Here is an 18,420-nt window from a genome sequence, read left to right on the forward strand (position 1 = left end):
TGTGTGCGTGTGTGTGTGGGGGGGTGTGTGTGTGTGTGTGTGTGGGTGGGTGGGTCGGTGGGTGGGTGGATGGGTGGGTGTGTGTGTGTGTGTGTGTGTGTGTGTGTGTGTGTGTGTGTGTGTGTGTGTGTGTGTGTGTGTGTGTGTGTGTGTGTATGGACGGGTGTTAAACGGTGCAGGCACCAAGCCTCCCTCCATATGGCCCACTGCTCTCTGTGTCACTGTGCCAGTCATCCCTGCAGCACTGTATGGTGTTGGTGCCAGGACTTGGACGAGTCAAACACACACACACGGACGGACGGACGGACGGACAGACGGACAGACGGAAAGACAGACACAATATCTTCATCATCAAGCGTTGATTATTTGAATCTGCTAGGGCAACATCCAAAATGTGCACCCTTTGGGGGCCCCAGGACCCAGTTTGAGAAACGGTGATGTAGAGCGTGATTGATTCTGGGAATCAGCCCCTGGGACAGATACCCAATCAGAATCCTCCTGCATAACCAATTAACATTTTAATTTAGCTAATTTGGCTGCATCTGTGCTGCTGGGCAGGACAGGCATGCAGCTCTGTTGGGCAGGACGGCATGCAGCTCTGTTGGTCAGGACGGCATGCAGCTCTGTTGGGCAGGACGGGCATGCAGCTCTGTTGGGCAGGACGGCATGCAGCTCTGTTGGCAGGACGGCATGCAGCTCTGTTGGGCAGGACGGGCATGCAGGTCTGTTGGGCAGGCCTGGCATGCAGCTCTGTTGGGCAGGACGGTCATGCAGCTCTGTTGGGCAGGACGGCATGCAGCTCTCTTGGGCAGGACGGGCATGCACCTCTGTTGGGCAGGACGGCATGCAGCTCTGTTGGGCAGGACAGGCATGCAGCTCTGTTGGGCAGGACGGGCATGCAGCTCTGTTGGGCAGGACTCTGTTGGGCAGGACGGCATGCAGCTCTGTTGGGCAGGACGGCATGAAGCTGTGGGAGAGTTAGCACCGGTTGTAGCTGGGTCTGCTGGAGAGAGGGAGAGAGGAGAGGGAGAAAGACAGAGGACAGAGAGGATGACAGGAAGGAGAGGAGAGACAGATGAAGGAGAGGAGAGACAGAGGAAGGATAGGAGAGACAGAAGAAGGAGAGGAGAGACAGACGAAGTAGAGGAGAGACAGAAGAAGGAGAGGAGAGACAGAGGAAGGAGAGGAGAGACAGAGAAGGAGAGGAGAGACAGAGGAAGGACATGACAGACAGGGGAAGGAGAGGAGAGACAGAAGAAGGAGAGGAGAAACAGAGGAAGGAGAGGAGAGACAGAGGAAGGAGAGGAGAGACAGAAGAAGGAGAGGAGAGGAGAGTCGGGAAGGGAAGAAGAGAGGAGTCAGGAAGGGAAGGAGAGGAGAGTCAGGAAGGGAAGGAGAGGAGAGTCAGGAAGGGAAGGAGATGAGAGGAGAGTCAGGAAGGGAAGGAGAGGAGAGTCAGGAAGGGAAGGAGAGGAGAGTCAGGATGGGAAGGAAGGAGAGTCAGGAAGGGAAGGAGAGGAGAGTCAGGAAGGGAAGGAAGGAGTGGAGAGACAGGAAAGACATGAGAGACAGGAAGGAGAGGAGAGACAGAGGAAGGAGAGGAGAGACAGAGGAAGGAGAGGATAGACAGAGGAAGGAGAGGAGAAACAGAAGAAGGAGAGGAGAGACAGAAGAAGGAGAGGAGAGACAGAGGAAGGAGAGGAGAGACAGAAGAAGGAGAGGAGAGGAGAGTCGGGAAGCGAAGGAGAGCAGAGTCAGGAAGGAGAGGAGAGACGGGAAAGTCATGAGAGACAGAGGAAGGAGAGGATAAACAGAGGAAGGAGAGGAGAGACAAGGAAGGAGAGGAGAGACAGGAAAGACATGAGAGACAGAGGAAGGAAAGGATAAACAGAGGAAGGAGAGGAGAAGTAAAGAGACAGTCTGTGAGACTGTAGAGACAGATAGAGATGCATTGATGCAATGGCAGTTTATTTATTTTTTACATTTTAGTTTTTAGTTCCTGTAAAACTTTCTGACTATGTTCCCTCTCAGGGTCCCACTGTGGTTGCTAGTTAATCCCTTTTAGCGAGGCTGGCCGTGTCCGTTTGGCTGCCTGCCTGGTCCTGCCCTCTCCTCCTGGTTCTCCCTGGGGTCTCTGAGAGAGAGTTAGGGAGCGGTCTTCTGTCGATCCCACGCTGGCTGTCTGGACCCACTCATTACAATATGAAGTATTGTTCTGTATAGATAAGGCTTTAGTACCCAACCCTGACTGTGGGTGACGGGCCTGAAAAGGGAAATGTCTGAGAAAAGCTGTGTTTTTATTTTTTACTGTAGAGGTAATTAAGGGTAGACGGAGAGGAGGGAGGGAGCGAGGGAGGAGGGGGGAGGGAGGGAAGCAGCAGGGATTAGGGAGGGGATCTGGATCCGTTTGGAGATGCTACTGTTTTGTCCATGTCTACTGCCATCATTTTGAAATGCTCCTGTTCTCCAGTTCAGTGTTCTGTTCCAGACGATCGTCAAGAGACTGTGAATTAATGAGGCATCTGCTCTTTTCACCACAACAAGTAGTTCTCTACAGTGTGTTACTGTAGTAGTGACCTGACCAGCTGACCCCCGTGCTCTCTGTTCCTGTGGTTCTCTAATGAGAGTGGTGTCCATACCAAGCCTGAGGTTCAGATTAGTATCAGCCTCAGAATATATATATATATATATATATATGTATATATGTACAGAACCAGTCAAATGTTTTGACACCTACTCATTCCAGGGTTTTTCTTTATTTTTTACTATTTTCTACATTGTAGAATAATAAATAACACGTCAAAACTATGAACGAACACATATGGAATCATGTAGTAACCAAATTGTATATGTGAGATTCTTCAAAGTAGCCAACCCTTTGCCTCAATGACAGCTTTGCACACTCTTGGCATTCTCTCAACCAGCTTCATGAGGTAGTCACCTGGAATGCATTTCATTTAACAGGTGAGCCTTGTTTTAAAGTTAATTTGCAGAATTTCTTTCCTTCTTAAAACTTCTGCGGTATCAAATCCTGTTAACGGGATCTTTTTCACAACATCTGGTGAAATGGCAGAGCGCCAAATTCAAATTAAATTATTAGAAATATTTAACTTTCATACAATCACAAGTGCAATACACAAAATTAAAGCTACACTTGTTGTTAATCCAGTCACCGTGTCAAATTTCAAAAAGGCTTTACGGCGAAAGCAAACCATGTGATTATCTGAGGACAGCACCCCATCATACAAACACATGACAATCACATTTCAATCTGCCAGGTGCGACACAAAACTCAGAAATAACGATATAATTAATGTCTTACCTTCGAAGATCTTCTTCTGTTGGCACTCCAATATGTCCCAGAAACATCACAAATTGTCCTTTTGTTCGATTAATTCCGTCGTTATATCTCCAAAATGTCCATTTATTTGGTGCGTTTGATCCAGAAAAACACTGGTTCCAACTCACCCAACATGACTACAAAATATCTAATAAATTACCTTTAATCTTTGTACAAACATTTTAAACAACTTTCCTAATACAACTTTAGGTAATTGTTAACGTCAATAATCAATAACATTTAGATGGGATAAACTGCGTCCAATAGCGGATAAAATTAAGTGGAGCGAGCTTTCAGATCACGTGCCCCAACCACAACAGTACACTACACTCGACCCTCGTTCTGAACAGGGCCACCTCTTAATTTCTCAAAGGAAAAACATCAACCAATTTCTAAAGACTGTTAACATCCAGTGGAAGCGATCGGAACTTCAAACAAGTGCCTTAGAAATCTAGATCCACATAGAAACTCAATTGAAAAGAGAGTGACCTTAAAAAAAAATCCTGGTTGGTTTGTCCTCGGGGTTTCGCCTGCCAAATAAGTTATGTTATACTCACAGACACCATTCAAACAGTTTTAGAAACTTCAGAGTGTTTTCTATCCGAATGTACTAACAATATGCATATACTAGCCTCTGGGCCTGAATAGCAGGGAATTTACTTTGGGCACGCTTTTCATCTTGACGTGAAAATACCGCCCCCTAGCCTAGAGAGGTTTTAAGGAGTTTAAGCCAGTCAGTTGTGACAAGGTAGCGGTGGTATACAGAAGATATCCCTATTTGGTAAAATACCAAGTCCATATTATGGCAAGAACAGCTCAAATAAGTAAAGAGAAACGACAGTCTATCATTACTTTAAGACAAGAAGGACTCTTTCTCTCTCTCTCCCTTTCTCTCTCTCTCCCTCTCTCTCTCTCTCCTCTCGCTCTCTCTTTCTCTCTTTCTCCTTCTCTCTTTATTAACTGGGAAGAAACTATGTCTGTCTGATGATTGTCTCTCTTTATACACCCTCACGCTTCTCTCTGCCTCTCTCCCTCTGGTCTATTTGGCTCCTAATGCTGCTGAAATCACCTAGTTAGTAGGTAACCCCTCCACTGGCTGGATGAGATACTGCTGGGACTGTCCTCACCACGGTGACAAAGTGAGGTTCTTCTTGATGACTGACTGGGTCAGACAGTGAAGCTGTGCTACAGAGGGCATCAGATGGGTTCTAGTGACTGACAACAGCAGCGATCTCAAATTGTGTTGTAGCTCTGAAAGTGTGTCGTGTTAGTTTCTCCGTGACAATATTCTAGAGTGTTTTAGCCCAGTTACTGACTCTGTGTTTATAGCAGCCTTATAGTATGTTAGACCAAGGATGGGCAACTTTGAACTCATCATGAATGGCTGCGTTTGGGTCACGGTTCTGCGTACCCACATCTATAACCACACGTAGTCAGAGCCGGCCCTAGCCTTTTGGAGGCCCTAAAAATCATTTTAGCGGCCTCCTCTTCACAGAGGAGAGAGAAAAAAAAGTATGTTTAAAAGTTAATTTCCACCATTTCTACACATTTTGCGATGTGGCGAAGAAAAAATGTAGCAGCTTCATAACTAATTTCATCCCATTCTATTTCTCTTAAAATATAATTTATGTGACTGACCGGCTCAATTCGATCCTATGTTGTAAAATTTGAAGTTGCGTTTTTTTTATACATTGTAGAAAAGTAAAGACTCAGAAGTACAACAGGGTAGATCATGCCCTACAATTGAGGAACAATGGGAAAGTAATTCTGCTTTGAAAGTTGTAAACTCACTTCAGAGAAATTGGCTTTGGAATGTTTTGGTACCTACTGGAGAGCTCTTCTATGTCTCCACCCATTCAGCGTCGTCCACACCCTCTTAAGGTTTAGCCCCGCCCATTCAGCATCGTTCACACCCTCTTAAGGTTTAGCCCCACCCATTCAGCATCGTTCAAACCCTCTTAAGCTTTAGCCCCACCAACTCAGCATCGTTCACATCCTCTTAAGCTTTAGCCCCGCCCATTCAGCATCGTTCACACCCTCTTAAGCTTTAGCCCCGCCCATTCAGCATCATCCACACCCTCTTAAGCTTTAGCCCCGCCCTTCTCTTTAAGGGTTGATCCGAATGTACTAACAACAGTCAAGTACACAAGCTAACTTGCAAGCTACTTCCAGACATCTAAGTGAGGGAGAGAACAGCCCACTGAACATTACTGGCCCAAACTGCTGGTGAGGCTGTTATTTTAACCAGACCGTTGGTGACTTCAACTGTTTTGTCAGATCGTCAGTTTGTAAATTCTGAGTGTCTCGCATTCAGAGCGCACACCGGACGCCCTGGCCGATGAGTAGGGTTGATCCGAACGTTCTGACCTCACAACGGCAGTCAAGTACACGCTAGCACTTGCTAGCTACTTCCAGATACAAAGGAGAGAACACCTCACTCTCACCATTTCACTCACTTTAGCAGAGCTGGTTAAGCTGTTTTCATGTTATCCAGAGTGTTGGTGACTGAAACTGTGCTGCTGGCAACAATTTAATTACTCTTTTTTGACAATGTTTACAGGCCATATTCAACATGTGTTGAGTGTTTGTAAATTCATCAGTTATTCTGCACTCTGGCAAGAGTGCTCTGAAATCGGAGTAGATGGCCAGGCTGAATTGATGAATGCACCCGAAATGATTACTTGCAAAGTGGAGTATTTTTTTAAGACATGTAGCTAGCTAAACAATAAAGCATTATCCCAACTGATGACATTACTACCCTGCACGAATCTGCAGGTAACTAACCAACCAGGTTCAAAGTTAGCTAGCCAAGCAAATGGCTCTTTCTGTCAAAATTACAAACATTTAATATCTGAAAATGTAGCTAGCTAGACTATCATTAATTAATAATTGAACGCGTCTCCTGTCGGATGCTACGGTTGTCCTTAGTTTGAAGATGTAATCCAGACTGGTGTTTTCTCCATCTCCTTAACTATCTAATACCACTGGTTTCAAAACTTGGTTCTCCAGAAAGTGCAGTTTTAATACACGATACATTAAAACCACGTTAGACATGAAAGTTCACATGTTCCAGAAAGCATTCATTATCTCAGCCAATCAGGATTACCTAGACATACTGACCAGCTCAAATAGACAGTTAGCGTCCTATATGTCAGACCAATCCCAACCCATCTCTCAGCATGTCCAAACCACTCATTATCTCAGCCAATCATGGCTAGCGGAAAGGCTGCTGTCTTTATCTTTGGCTAAACCAACTAGGCTCGTAATTTAACAATTGTATTTGTATTTACAGATGGAATACAAGTTTGTTATTAAGACACATGAAAGTTCACATGTTCCAGAAGACATTTCTGCCGAAAAACACATTTGACTAACAAAATCATTGGGGGGCCCCCGGTCAGTAAAATCGACCATGATTATAAATACAAGTTTAGATACTTGACCTCTAAACTAAAAGACTGACAGAAATAAATGACTGTCAGTGACTGACACAACCAGTTAAACACTGCTGATGCACAATGGTCCATTCTACTATTCTCACCAGTAAGTTGAGACCCCGACTGAGTTCCTAAAAATATATATATTTTATGTAGCTACAGTATTTAGTATTTGGGTTTATTATGGATCCCCATTAGTTCCTGCCAAGGCAGCAGCTACTCTTCCTGGGGTTTATTATGGATCCCCATTAGTTCCTGCCAAGGCAGCAGCTACTCTTCCTGGGGTTTATTATGGATCTCCATTAGTTCCTGTCAAGGCAGCAGCTACTCTTCCTGGGGTTTATTATGGATCCCCATTAGTTCCTGCCAAGGCAGCAGCTACTCTTCCTGGGGTTTATTATGGATCCCCATTAGTTCCTGCCAAGGCAGCAGCTACTCTTCCTGGGGTTTATTATGGATCCCCATTATTTCCTGCCAAGGCAGCAGCTACTCTTCCTGGGGTTTATTATGGATCCCCATTAGTTCCTTTCAAGGCTGCAGCTACTCTTCCTGGGGTTTATTATGGATCCCCATTAGTTCCTGTCAAGGCAGCAGCTACTCTTCCTGGGGTTTATTATGGATCCCCATTAGTTCCTGCCAAGGCAGCAGCTACTCTTCCTGGGGTTTATTATGGATCACCATTATTTCCTGCCAAGGCAGCAGCTACTCTTCCTGGGGTTTATTATGGATCCCCATTAGTTCCTGCCAAGGCAGCAGCTACTCTTCCTGGGGTTTATTATGGATCCCCATTATTTCCTGCCAAGGCAGCAGCTACTCTTCCTGGGGTTTATTATGGATCCCCATTAGTTCCTTTCAAGGCAGCAGCTACTCTTCCTGGGGTTTATTATGGATCCCCATTAGTTCCTTTCAAGGCAGCAGCTACTCTTCCTGGGGTTTATTATGGATCCCCATTAGTTCCTGTCAAGGCAGCAGCTACTCTTCCTGGGGTTTATTATGGATCCCCATTAGTTCCTGTCAAGGCAGCAGCTACTCTTCCTGGGGTTTATTATGGATCCCCATTATTTCCTGCAAAGGCAGCAGCTACTCTTCCTGGGGTTTATTATGGATCCCCATTAGTTCCTGTCAAGGCAGCAGCTACTCTTCCTGAGTTTATTATGGATCCCCATTAGTTCCTGCCAAGGCAGCAGCTACTCTTCCTGGAGTTTATTATGGATACCCATTATTTCCTGCCAAGGCAGCAGCTACTCTTCCTGGGGTTTATTATGGATCCCCATTAGTTCCTGCCAAGGCAGCAGCTACTCTTCCTGGTGTTTATTATGGATCCCCATTAGTTCCTGACTAGGCAGCAGCTACTCTTCCTGGGGTTTATTATGGATCCCCAGTAGTTCCTGCCAAGGCAGCAGCTACTCTTCCTGGGGTTTATTATGGATCCCCATTAGTTCCTGTCAAGGCAGCAGCTACTCTTCCTGGGGTTTATTATGGATCCCCATTAGTTCCTGTCAAGGCAGCAGCTACTCTTCCTGGGGTTTATTATGGATCCCCATTAGTTCCTGCCAAGGCAGCAGTTACTCTTCCTGGGGTTTATTATGGATCCCCATTAGTTCGTGCCAAGGCAGCAGCTACTCTTCCTGGGGTTTATTATGGATCCCCATTAGTTCCTGCCAAGGCAGCAGTTACTCTTCCTGGGGTTTATTATGGATCCCCATTTTTTCCTGCCAAGGCAGCAGCTACTCTTCCTGGGGTTTATTATGGATCCCCATTAGTTCCTGCCAAGGCAGCAGCTACTCTACCTGGGGTCCAGCAAAATGAAGGCAGTTTATACAATTTTAAAAACATGACAAAACATTCACAGATTCACCACTACCACATATCTACAGTACTAAATACATGTGTATGGTGTGTATGGAGTGTATCCTAGTGCAGTGTGTGACAGAGATGGTGGTGTTCTGACAGAGATGGTGTTGTTCTGACAGAGATGGTGGTGTTCTGACAGAGATGGTGTTGTTCTGACATAGATGGTGTTGTTCTGACAGAGATGGTGTTGTTCTGACATAGATGGTGTTGTTCTGACAGAGATGGTGTTGTTCTGACAGAGATGGTGGTGTTCTGACAGAGATGGTGGTGTTCTGACAGAGATGGTGGTGTTCTGACAGAGATGGTATTCTTACGGAGATGGTGTTCTGACAGAGATGGTGGTGTTCTGACAGAGATGGTGGTGTTCTGACAGAGATGGTGGTGTTCTGACAGAGATGGTATTCTTACAGAGATGGTGTTCTGACAGAGATGGTGGTGTTCTGACAGAGATGGTATTCTGACAGAGATGGTGTTCTGACAGAGATGGTATTCTGACAGAGATGGCGGTGTTCTGTAGGAGATGGTGGTGTTCTGACAGAGATGGTATTCTGACAGAGATGGTGTTCTGACAGAGATGGTGGTGTTCTGACAGATTAACTCCAGGAAGGAGTAGCAGAAGCCCAGCTGGCAGAGCAGGACAATTAGGATGTTTTACATCTACCTAACAGATGGAAGACTGTTACACCCTGCCAACTCTACCTTAAACACACACACAGGGGGAGAGAGAGAGAGATTTGTGACCTGAACAAACACCATTGTAAATACAACCCATATTTATACTTATTTATTTTGTCTTGTGTACTTTAACCATTTGTACATTGTTACAACACTGTATATATATATATATATATATATATAATATGACATTTGTAATGTCTTTATTGTTTTGAAACGTCTGTATGTTTACTGTTATTTTGTATTGTTTATTTCACTTTTGTATATTATCTACCTCACTTGCTTTGGCAATGTTAACACGTTTCCCATGTCAATAAAGCCCCTTGAATTGAATTAGAGAGAGAGAGACAGAGAGAGAGAGAGAGAGAGAGAGAGAGAGAGAGGGAGAGAGAGAGAGAGAGAGACAGAGAGAGAGAGAGAGAGAGAGAGAGAGAGAGACAGAGAGAGAGAGAGAGAGAGACAGAGAGAGAGAGAGAGAGAGACAGAGAGAGAGAGAGAGAGACAGAGAGAGAGAGAGAGAGAGAGAGAGAGAGAGAGAGAGAGAAACTCAAACAGACTGCCACACTAAAGCACACACGGTAACTGAGGATGTTTGATTAAGAAATAGTTTCCAAGTTGAAAGTTGAAAGTTGTTAGAAATTAGTTCCGTTTTGCGCTTGTTACCTTAATAGCTATTACACTTATAAGCATCTGTAGTTCACCAAAACAGTTTAAATCGAAACAAATAGTTTCGGCCCATGACTTTAAATATACGAACAAGAAAGCCTTGTCGGACGCTAGTACACGAAACACTTCCAGACCTGTTCCTTTTGCCACAAACTCATTTATCCGTGTTCCAAATTTGCACCCTTTTCCCTATACAGTGCACTACTTTTGGTCCAGGACCCATAGGGTATTGATTAAAAGTAGTGCACTATATGGGGAATATGGTAGTCATTTAGGACACACACATATATATATATTTTATCTGGACGATAAACGCCCCCTGAAAACCCGTGTTATTATTTCAAGTTTAAAAATGACATAATTACCATCATTATCAAGGACGTCTACTTGACTGTAGCGATTCAAATGCTTATTTTCTCCATCTGAGGCTAAACGCAGAAAGTCAAAGTACAGATCTAAGTGCTTCGTTCCAAACGGCAGCCTCTTCCCTATGAAGGACACTACTTTTTGACTAGACACCCTACAGTATGTAGGTCGTGGCCAAAAGTAGTGTCTTAAATAAGGCGTGATGTTCCGTTTGGGACGGTGCCTGATTATCCTACATGGGAAAGAGGAAAGAGGTTATATTTTTTTAAAGTTCTTTGTGTTTTTTCTTTGTCATGCAGTAAATCATGTCTTGTGTGTGGGGGGGGGAGGGGGGGGGGGGACTTCAATGATCAAAATAACATGCTGGTTAAAAAGTCCAGAAACAAACGATAACGTCCCTAAAAAAGAGAAACATGGCTGGCCGGGCGCCTGCAGGCTGAACTCGTTTATCAGGTGTTTCCTCCGACACACTGGTGAGGATGACTCTCCTCCGACACACTGGTGAGGATGACTCTCCTCCGACACACTGGTGAGGATGACTCTCCTCCGACACACTGGTGAGGATGACTCTCCTCTGACACACTGGTGAGGATGACTCTCCTCTGACACACTGGTGAGGATGACTGTCCTCCGACACACTGGTGAGGATGACTCTCCTCTGAAACACTGGTGAGGATGACTGTCCTCCGACACACTGGTGAGGATGACTCTCCTCCGACACACTGGTGAGGATGACTCTCCTCTGACACACTGGTGAGGATGACTCTCCTCCGACACACTGGTGAGGATGACTCTCCTCCGACACACTGGTGAGGATGACTCTCCTCCGACACACTGGTGAGGATGACTCTCCTCTGACACACTGGTGAGGATGACTCTCCTCCGACACACTGGTGAGGATGACTCTCCTCTGACACACTGGTGAGGATGACTCTCCTCCGACACACTGGTGAGGATGACTCTCCTCTGACACACTGGTGAGGATGACTCTCCTCCGACACACTGGTGAGGATGACTCTCCTCCAACACACTGGTGAGGATGACTCTCCTCCAACACACTGGTGAGGATGACTCTCCTCCAACACACTGGGGAGGATGACTTTCCAGGTTCAGTTTGGCGGGTCATGATTCAGTGGACGCCTGACACGACCTTCGTCTCCCGAGCCCGTTGGGGAGTTGCAGCGATGAGAGAAGATTGAAATATGTAACATTTTAAAATGCCTTAAGAGAGTAAGAGTGTGTTGTTCTGTTGTGTTCTGGGGGATGGGTTCTGTTGTGTTCTGGGGGATGGGTTCTGTTGTGTTCTGAGGGATGGGTTCTGTTGTGTACTGAGGGATGGGTTCTGTTGTGTTCTGAGGGATGGGTTCTGTTGTGTTCTGGGGGATGGGTTCTGTTGTGTACTGAGGGATGGGTTCTGTTGTGTTCTGAGGGATGGGTTCTGTTGTGTTCTGAGGGATGGGTTCTGTTGTGTTCTGAGGGATGGGTTCTGTTGTGTTCTGAGGGATGGGTTCTGTTGTGTTCTAGGGGATGGGTTCTGTTGTGTTCCTAATGCTGTCCTAAATGACTAATCTAGATGGAAGATGGTTTATTCTGCCAATTAAAAACAGACCAGCTCTCTCGAAAAGACAGGCAGGGAAGCCGTTCCTGTAGAAAGCATACTGTAGGACAGTCACATCACACCATAGGACAGTCCCATCACAGCATAGGACAGTCCCATCTCAGCATAGGACAGTCGCATCACACCATAGGACAGTCCCATCACACCATAGGACAGTCCCATCACACCATAGGACAGTCACAACACAGCATAGGACAGTCACAACACAGCATAGGACCGTGTGTGTGTGTGTGTGTCTGCTAATAGACTGTAAATGGAGCTATGAGGATATACTACAGATGGTGCTGCTTAAATATTATTTTTATCAACACAGCCTGCTGCTGAGAGGGAGAGGGAGAGGGAGAGGGAGAGGGAGGGAGAGGGAGAGAGAGAGAGAGAGAGAGAGAGAGAGAGAGAGAGAGAGAGAGGGAGAGAGAGAGAGGGAGAGAGACAGACAGACAGACAGACAGACAGAGCTGATGTCTGTTGGTGCACCACTATGAGACTACTACCTCTCTCTCTCTCTGTGTCTCTCCATCCTGTAGTGAGGTTAACTTCCTCTCTCTCTCTGTGTGTCTCTCCATCCTGTTGTGAGTTAACGTCCTCTCTCTCTGTGTCTCTCCATCCTGTGGTGAGGTTAACTTCCTCTCTCTCTCTGTCTCTCTATCTTGTGGTGAGGTTAACGTCCTCTCTCTCTCTGTGTCTCTCCATCCTGTGGTGAGTTAACGTCCTCTCTCTCTCTGTGTGTCTCTCCATCCTGTGGTGAGGTTAACTTCCTCTCTCTCTCTCTCTCTGTGTGTCTCTCCATCCTGTGGTGAGGTTAACTTAATCTCTCTCTCTCTGTGTCTCTCCATCTTGTGGTGAGGTTAACGTCCTCTCTCTCTCTGTGTCTCTCCATCCTGTGGTGAGTTAACGTCCTCTCTCTCTGTGTGTCTCTCCATCCTGTGGTGAGGTTAACTTCCTCTCTCTCTCTCTCTCTCTCTGTCTCTTCATCCTGTGGTGAGTTAACTTCCTCTCTCTCTCTGTGTCTCTCCATCCTGTGGTGAGGATAACTTCCTCTCTCTTTCTGTGCCTCTCCATCCTGTGGTGAGTTAACGTCCTCTCTCTCTCTGTGTGTCTCTCCATCCTGTGGTGAGGTTAACGTCCTCTCTCTCTCTGTGTCTCTCCATCCTGTGGTGAGTTAACGTCCTCTCTGTGTGTCTCTCCATCCTGTGGTGAGGTTAACTTCCTCTCTCTCTCTGTGTCTCTCCCATCCTGTGGTGAGGTTAACTTCCTCTCTCTCTCTGTGTCTCTCCATCCTGTGGTGAGGTTAACTTCCTCTCTCTCTCTCTCTCTCTCTCTCTCTCTCTCTCTGTGTGTCTCTCCATCCTGTGGTGAGGTTAACTTCATCTCTCTCTCTGTGTCTCTCCATCCTGTGGTGAGTTAAAGTCCTCTCTCTCTCTCTCTCTGTGTCTCTTCATCCTGTGGTGAGTTAACTTCCTCTCTCTCTCTGTGTCGCTCCATCCTGTGGTGAGGATAACTTCCTATCTCTTTCTTTGTCTCTCCATCCTGTGGTGAGGATAACTTCCCCTCTCTCTCTGTGTCTCTCCATCCTGTGGTGAGGATAACTTCCTCTCTCTTTCTGTGTCTCTCCATCCTGTGGTGAGGTCAACTTCCTCTCTCTCTGTGTTTCTCCCATCCTGTGGTGAGGTTAACTCTACAGTTGTTTTATCCCTGAGTGACAGCAGCAACAGCTTCCCAGCTCTCCTCTCCTGTAGCCCCCTTGTCCTGCTGCCCTCAGTCCTAATGGAGCTCCACTCGGGCAACACAACATTTCTGATCCATACTATTCACTTCCTATTGACTACTGGATTCAAACGGAAGTCTTCGTTTCACCGATAAGAGCAGAACGAACCCGACCACACCCCGCTGTGTAACTAATTCATCCTGTTTGCCATGGTAACTGCTCTGATGCGGCTGCTGTGCAGCATTGTGCTGCGTTGCTCTTTGTAGAGGCAGGGTGTTTAGTGGTTGGAGGTTGAAGCCAGCCTGCCTTCAGGCTGTACATGATGGATCACACCTCCGCAGATCACACTTTCATCTCTCTCCATCTGGTCTCTCTCTCTCTCTCTTTCTCTCCTCTCCTCGCACCTCTCTCTCCATCTCTCTCTCCCTCCCTCATCTCTCCATCTCTCTCTCACCCCCTCATCTCTCTCCATCTCTCTCCCCCCCACTCATCTCTCTCCATCTCTCTCTCCCCCCCTCATCTCTCTCCATCTCTCTCCCTCCCTCACCTCTCCATCTCTCTCTCCCCCCCTCATCTCTCTCCATCTCTCTCTCCCCCCCTCATCTCTCTCCATCTCTCTCTCCCTCCCTCATCTCTCTCCATCTCTCTCCCTCCCTCATCTCTCTCCATCTCTCTCCCCCCTCATCTCTCTCTCCTTCCCTCATCTCTCTCTCCCTCCCTCACCTCTCCATCTCTCTCTCCCCCCTCATCTCTCTCCCCCCTCATCTCTCTCTCCCTCCCTCATCTCTCTCCATCTCTCTCCCTCCCTCATCTCTCTACATCTCTATATGAATCAGCTCCCAGCTCTTTTAAATGGAAGCCAGCTTCACCATCCCTCTTTGATTCAGGAAGATATAGATGAGATCACAGCCTCTTATTCTGCTTCCCTCTATCATCACTCACATGCATACACACACACACACACACACACACACACACACACACACACACACACACACACACACACACACACACACACAGACACACAGACACACAGACACACACACACACACACACACACACACACACACACACACACACACACACACACACACACACACACAAACTTTAAATAGACCTTCTCTCTCTCTCTCCTCATTGTCCAGAGCATTAACATCTTTGTCTCTCTGTCTGTGTTTGTGTCTCTCTGTCTCTCTGTCTCTGTGTGTGTGTGTGTCTCTCTGTCTCTCTGTCTCTGTGTGTGTGTGTGTCTCTCTGTCTCTCTGTCTCTCTGTGTGTGTCTCTCTGTCTCTCTGTCTCGCTGTGTGTGAGTGCATTTCTGTCTCCCTGTCTCTCTGTGTGTGATTCTCTATCTCTCTCTCTCTCTGTCTCTCTGTGTGAGTGCATCCTCTTTCTCTCTGTCTGTGTGTGTGTGTGTGTTTCTCTGTCTCTCTCTCTCTGTCTCTCTCTGTCTCTCTGTGTGTGAGTGCATCTCTGTCTCTCTGTCTCTCTGTCTGTGTGAGTGCATCTCTGTCTCTCTGTCTCTCTGTCTGTGTGAGTGCATCTCTGTCTCTCTGTCTCTCTCTGTCTCTCTTTGTCTCTCTCTGTCTCTCTGTGTGTGAGTGCATCTCTGTCTCTCTGTCTCTCTGTCTGTGTGAATGCATCTCTGTCTCTCTGTGTGTGAGTGCATCTCTGTCTCTCTGTCTCTCTGTGTCTCTCTGTCTCTCTGTCTCTCTGTGTGTGAGTGCATCTCTGTCTCTCTGTCTCTCTGTGTCTCTCTGTCTCTCTGTCTCTCTGTGTGTGACTGCATCTCTGTCTCTCTGTCTCTCTGTGTGTGAGTGCATCTCTGTCTCTCTGTCTCTCTGTGTCTCTCTGTCTCTCTGTCTCTCTGTCTGTGTGAGTGCATCTCTGTCTCTCTGTCTCTCTGTCTCTCTGTGTGTGAGTGCATCTCTGTCTCTCTGTCTCTCTGTGTCTCTCTGTCTCTCCGTCTCTCTGTCTGTGTGAGTGCATCTCTGTCTCTCTGTCTCTCTGTGTCTCTCTGTCTCTCTGTCTCTCTGTGTGTGACTGCATCTCTGTCTCTCTGTCTCTCTGTGTGTGAGTGCATCTCTGTCTCTCTGTCTCTCTGTGTCTCTCTGTCTCTCTGTCTCTCTGTGTGTGTGACTGCATCTCTGTCTCTCTGTCTCTCTGTCTCTCTGTGTGTGAGTGCATCTCTGTCTCTCTGTCTCTCTGTGTCTCTCTGTCTCTCTGTCTCTCTGTGTGTGACTGCATCTCTGTCTCTCCGTCTCTCTGTGTGTGAGTGCATCTCTGTCTCTCTGTCTATCTGTGTCTCTCTGTCTCTCTGTCTCTCTGTGTGTGTGAGTGCATCTCTGTCTCTCTGTCTCTCTGTGTGTGAGTGCATCTCTGTCTCTCTGTCTCTCTGTGTGTGAGTGCATCTCTGTCTCTCTGTCTCTCTGTCTCTCTCTGTCTCTCTGTCTCTCTGTCTGTGTGAGTGCATCTCTGTCTCTCTGTCTCTCTGTGTCTCTCTGTCTCTCTGTCTCTCTGTGTGTGAGTGCATCTCTGTCTCTCTGTCTCTCTGTGTGTGAGTGCATCTCTGTCTCTCTGTCTCTCTGTCTCTCTCTGTCTCTCTGTCTCTCTGTCTGTGTGAGTGCATCTCTGTCTCTCTGTCTCTCTGTGTGTGTGAGGCATAGCTGGGGTGTTTGTGTACAGTGTTTAATGTGTGATTATGATGGATCAGCGCTCATTGGGGCTCTGTGGTCCATTAATCATAGCAGAGTCGTGGCTTGGCTGCTGACTGGCTGATACATAAAGAAGGTGTTAATGTCCTCCAACCACAGACACACACACACGCACACACGCGCGCACACACACACACACACATACACACACACACACACACACACACACACACCATCACCCCTGTCAAAGGGCCAGCACCAAGGCCTTATATGATTAGTTCAGTCTCATTTGGCCGTGAACCCATCGATATTCGCTTGATATGCGGACATGAAAGAGAATGCTCAAATCCGCTGGGTTATCCTCCTCCAAGGTCCAGAACCAATCTGCTGTCTAAGACAAACAGAGACAGAGAGAGAAACAGAGAGAGATACAGAGAGAGAGACAGAGAGAGAGAGAGAGAGAGAGAGAGAGACAGAGAGAGAGAGAGAGAGAGAGAGAGACAGAGAGAGAGAGACATATTTCCCTCAGATTACACAGATCCACAAAGAATTCGAAAACAAATCCAAATTTGAAAAACTCCCATATCTACTGGGTGAAATTCCACAGTGTGCCATCACAGCAGCAAGATTTGTGACCTGTTGCCACGAGAAAAGGGCAACCAGTGAAGAACACACACCATTGTAAATACAACCCATATTTATGCTTATTTATTTTATCTTGTGTCCTTTAACCATTTGTACATTGTTAAAACACTGTATATATATATATAATATGACATTTGTAATGTCTTTACTGTTTTGAAACCTCTGTATGTGTAATGTTTACTGTTAATTTTTGTTGTTTTTCACTTTATATTTTCACTTTGTATGTTGTCTACCTCACTTGCTTTGGCAATGTTAACACATGTTTCCCATGCCAATAAAGCCCTTGAATTGAATTGAATTGAATTGAATTGAGAGAAAGACAGAGAGAAAGAGAGACAGAGACAGATACAGAGAGAGAACTGCCTTGAACCCATTAGATCCTCTGCTTAGCTCATCTCTTCTCATCCAGTCAGACAGACAGAGGATTTAAGAGTTAGACAGACAGTTGAACATCTTCAGACAGATCCAGTCTCATACCAAAGACTCTAAAGTGTGACCCGGATGCCTCTCTGCTTGGCCCTCATCATTAAGTAGATATATTGGGACCCGTTCTCGCTCGAACAACGCTACTTCCTTTGTAAGTTCAGAGAGAGGGGTTAGCATGAGCTAACTAACCAGGCAGAGATCTGGCAGGGCCTGTTTCCTGCTTGTACCACCCTCTACTTGTCCAAATAGTTCAACACATAAGCCTGCTGTACTGCCCTCATCAGGGCCATTCTACCCAACTTACGCACGACCAAAAAATGCCCCCCGTCCGAGGACAAAACTAGATGGGGGGGTTGGTAACAGGCAGAGTGGGGGGGGGGGTGGTTGGCAGGGTGGGGGGGGTTGGTAACAGGAGGGGTGGGGGGTTGGTAACAGGCAGAGTGGGGGGGTGGTTGGCAGGGTGGGGGGCTTGGTAACAGGAGGGGTTGGTAACAGGGGGGGTTGGTAAAAGGCAGGGTGGGGGGGTTGGTAACAGGCAGGGTGGGGGGTTGGTAACAGGCAGAGTGGGGGGGTGGTTGGCAGGGTGGGGGGCTTGGTAACAGGAGGGGTTGGTAACAGGGGGGGTTGGTAACAGGCAGGGTGGGGGGGTTGGTAACAGGGGGGGGGTTGGTAACAGGGGGGTGGGGGGGTTGGTAACAGGGGGGATGGGGGGGTTGGTAACAGGCAGGGTGGGGGGGTTGGTAACAGGGGGGATGGGGGGTTGGTAACAGGGGGGATGGGGGGGTTGGTAACAGGCAGGGTGGGGGGGTTGGTAACAGGGGGGATGGGGGGTTGGTAACATGGGGGATGGGGGTTGGCAACAGGGGGGATGGGGGTTGGTAACAGGGGGGATGGGGGGTTGGTAACAGGGGGGATGGGGGGTTGGTAACAGGGGGGATGGGGGGTTGGTAACAGGGGGGATGGGGCGTTGGTAACAGGCAGGGTGGGGGGGTTGGTAACAGGGGGGATGGGGGGTTGGTAACAGGCAGGGTGGG

The 18,420-nt window shown here is 47.2% G+C and overlaps 1 protein-coding gene across 1 annotated transcript; it reads right to left on the reverse strand.

Moving 5' to 3' along the window:
* Nucleotides 1-605: 605 nt before the first annotated feature.
* On the reverse strand, nt 606-11,464 carry LOC118943599 (keratin-associated protein 10-5-like). The gene is made up of 2 exons (XM_036959089.1): nt 10,810-11,464; nt 606-1,003 (listed from the first exon to the last, which is right to left on the reverse strand). Exons 1-2 carry the CDS (start codon nt 11,462-11,464, stop codon nt 606-608), a joined length of 1,053 nt encoding a protein of 350 aa, XP_036814984.1.
* Between the last annotated feature and the right edge of the window lie 6,956 nt (nt 11,465-18,420).

This window comes from Oncorhynchus mykiss, chromosome 22 (assembly GCF_013265735.2).
Source record: "Oncorhynchus mykiss isolate Arlee chromosome 22, USDA_OmykA_1.1, whole genome shotgun sequence".
NCBI classification, from domain to species: domain Eukaryota; kingdom Metazoa; phylum Chordata; class Actinopteri; order Salmoniformes; family Salmonidae; genus Oncorhynchus; species Oncorhynchus mykiss.

Bases quoted from the DNA above. Each gene is read 5' to 3' on its own strand.
- LOC118943599 (XM_036959089.1), bottom strand. From the start codon at position 11,464: ATGACCCGCCAAACTGAACCTGGAAAGTCATCCTCCCCAGTGTGTTGG. The intron at 1,004-10,809 runs GTGTGTCGGAGG...CCCTCTCTCCAG, and splicing joins GAGGAGAGTCATCCTCACCA to CAGACCCAGCTACAACCGGT.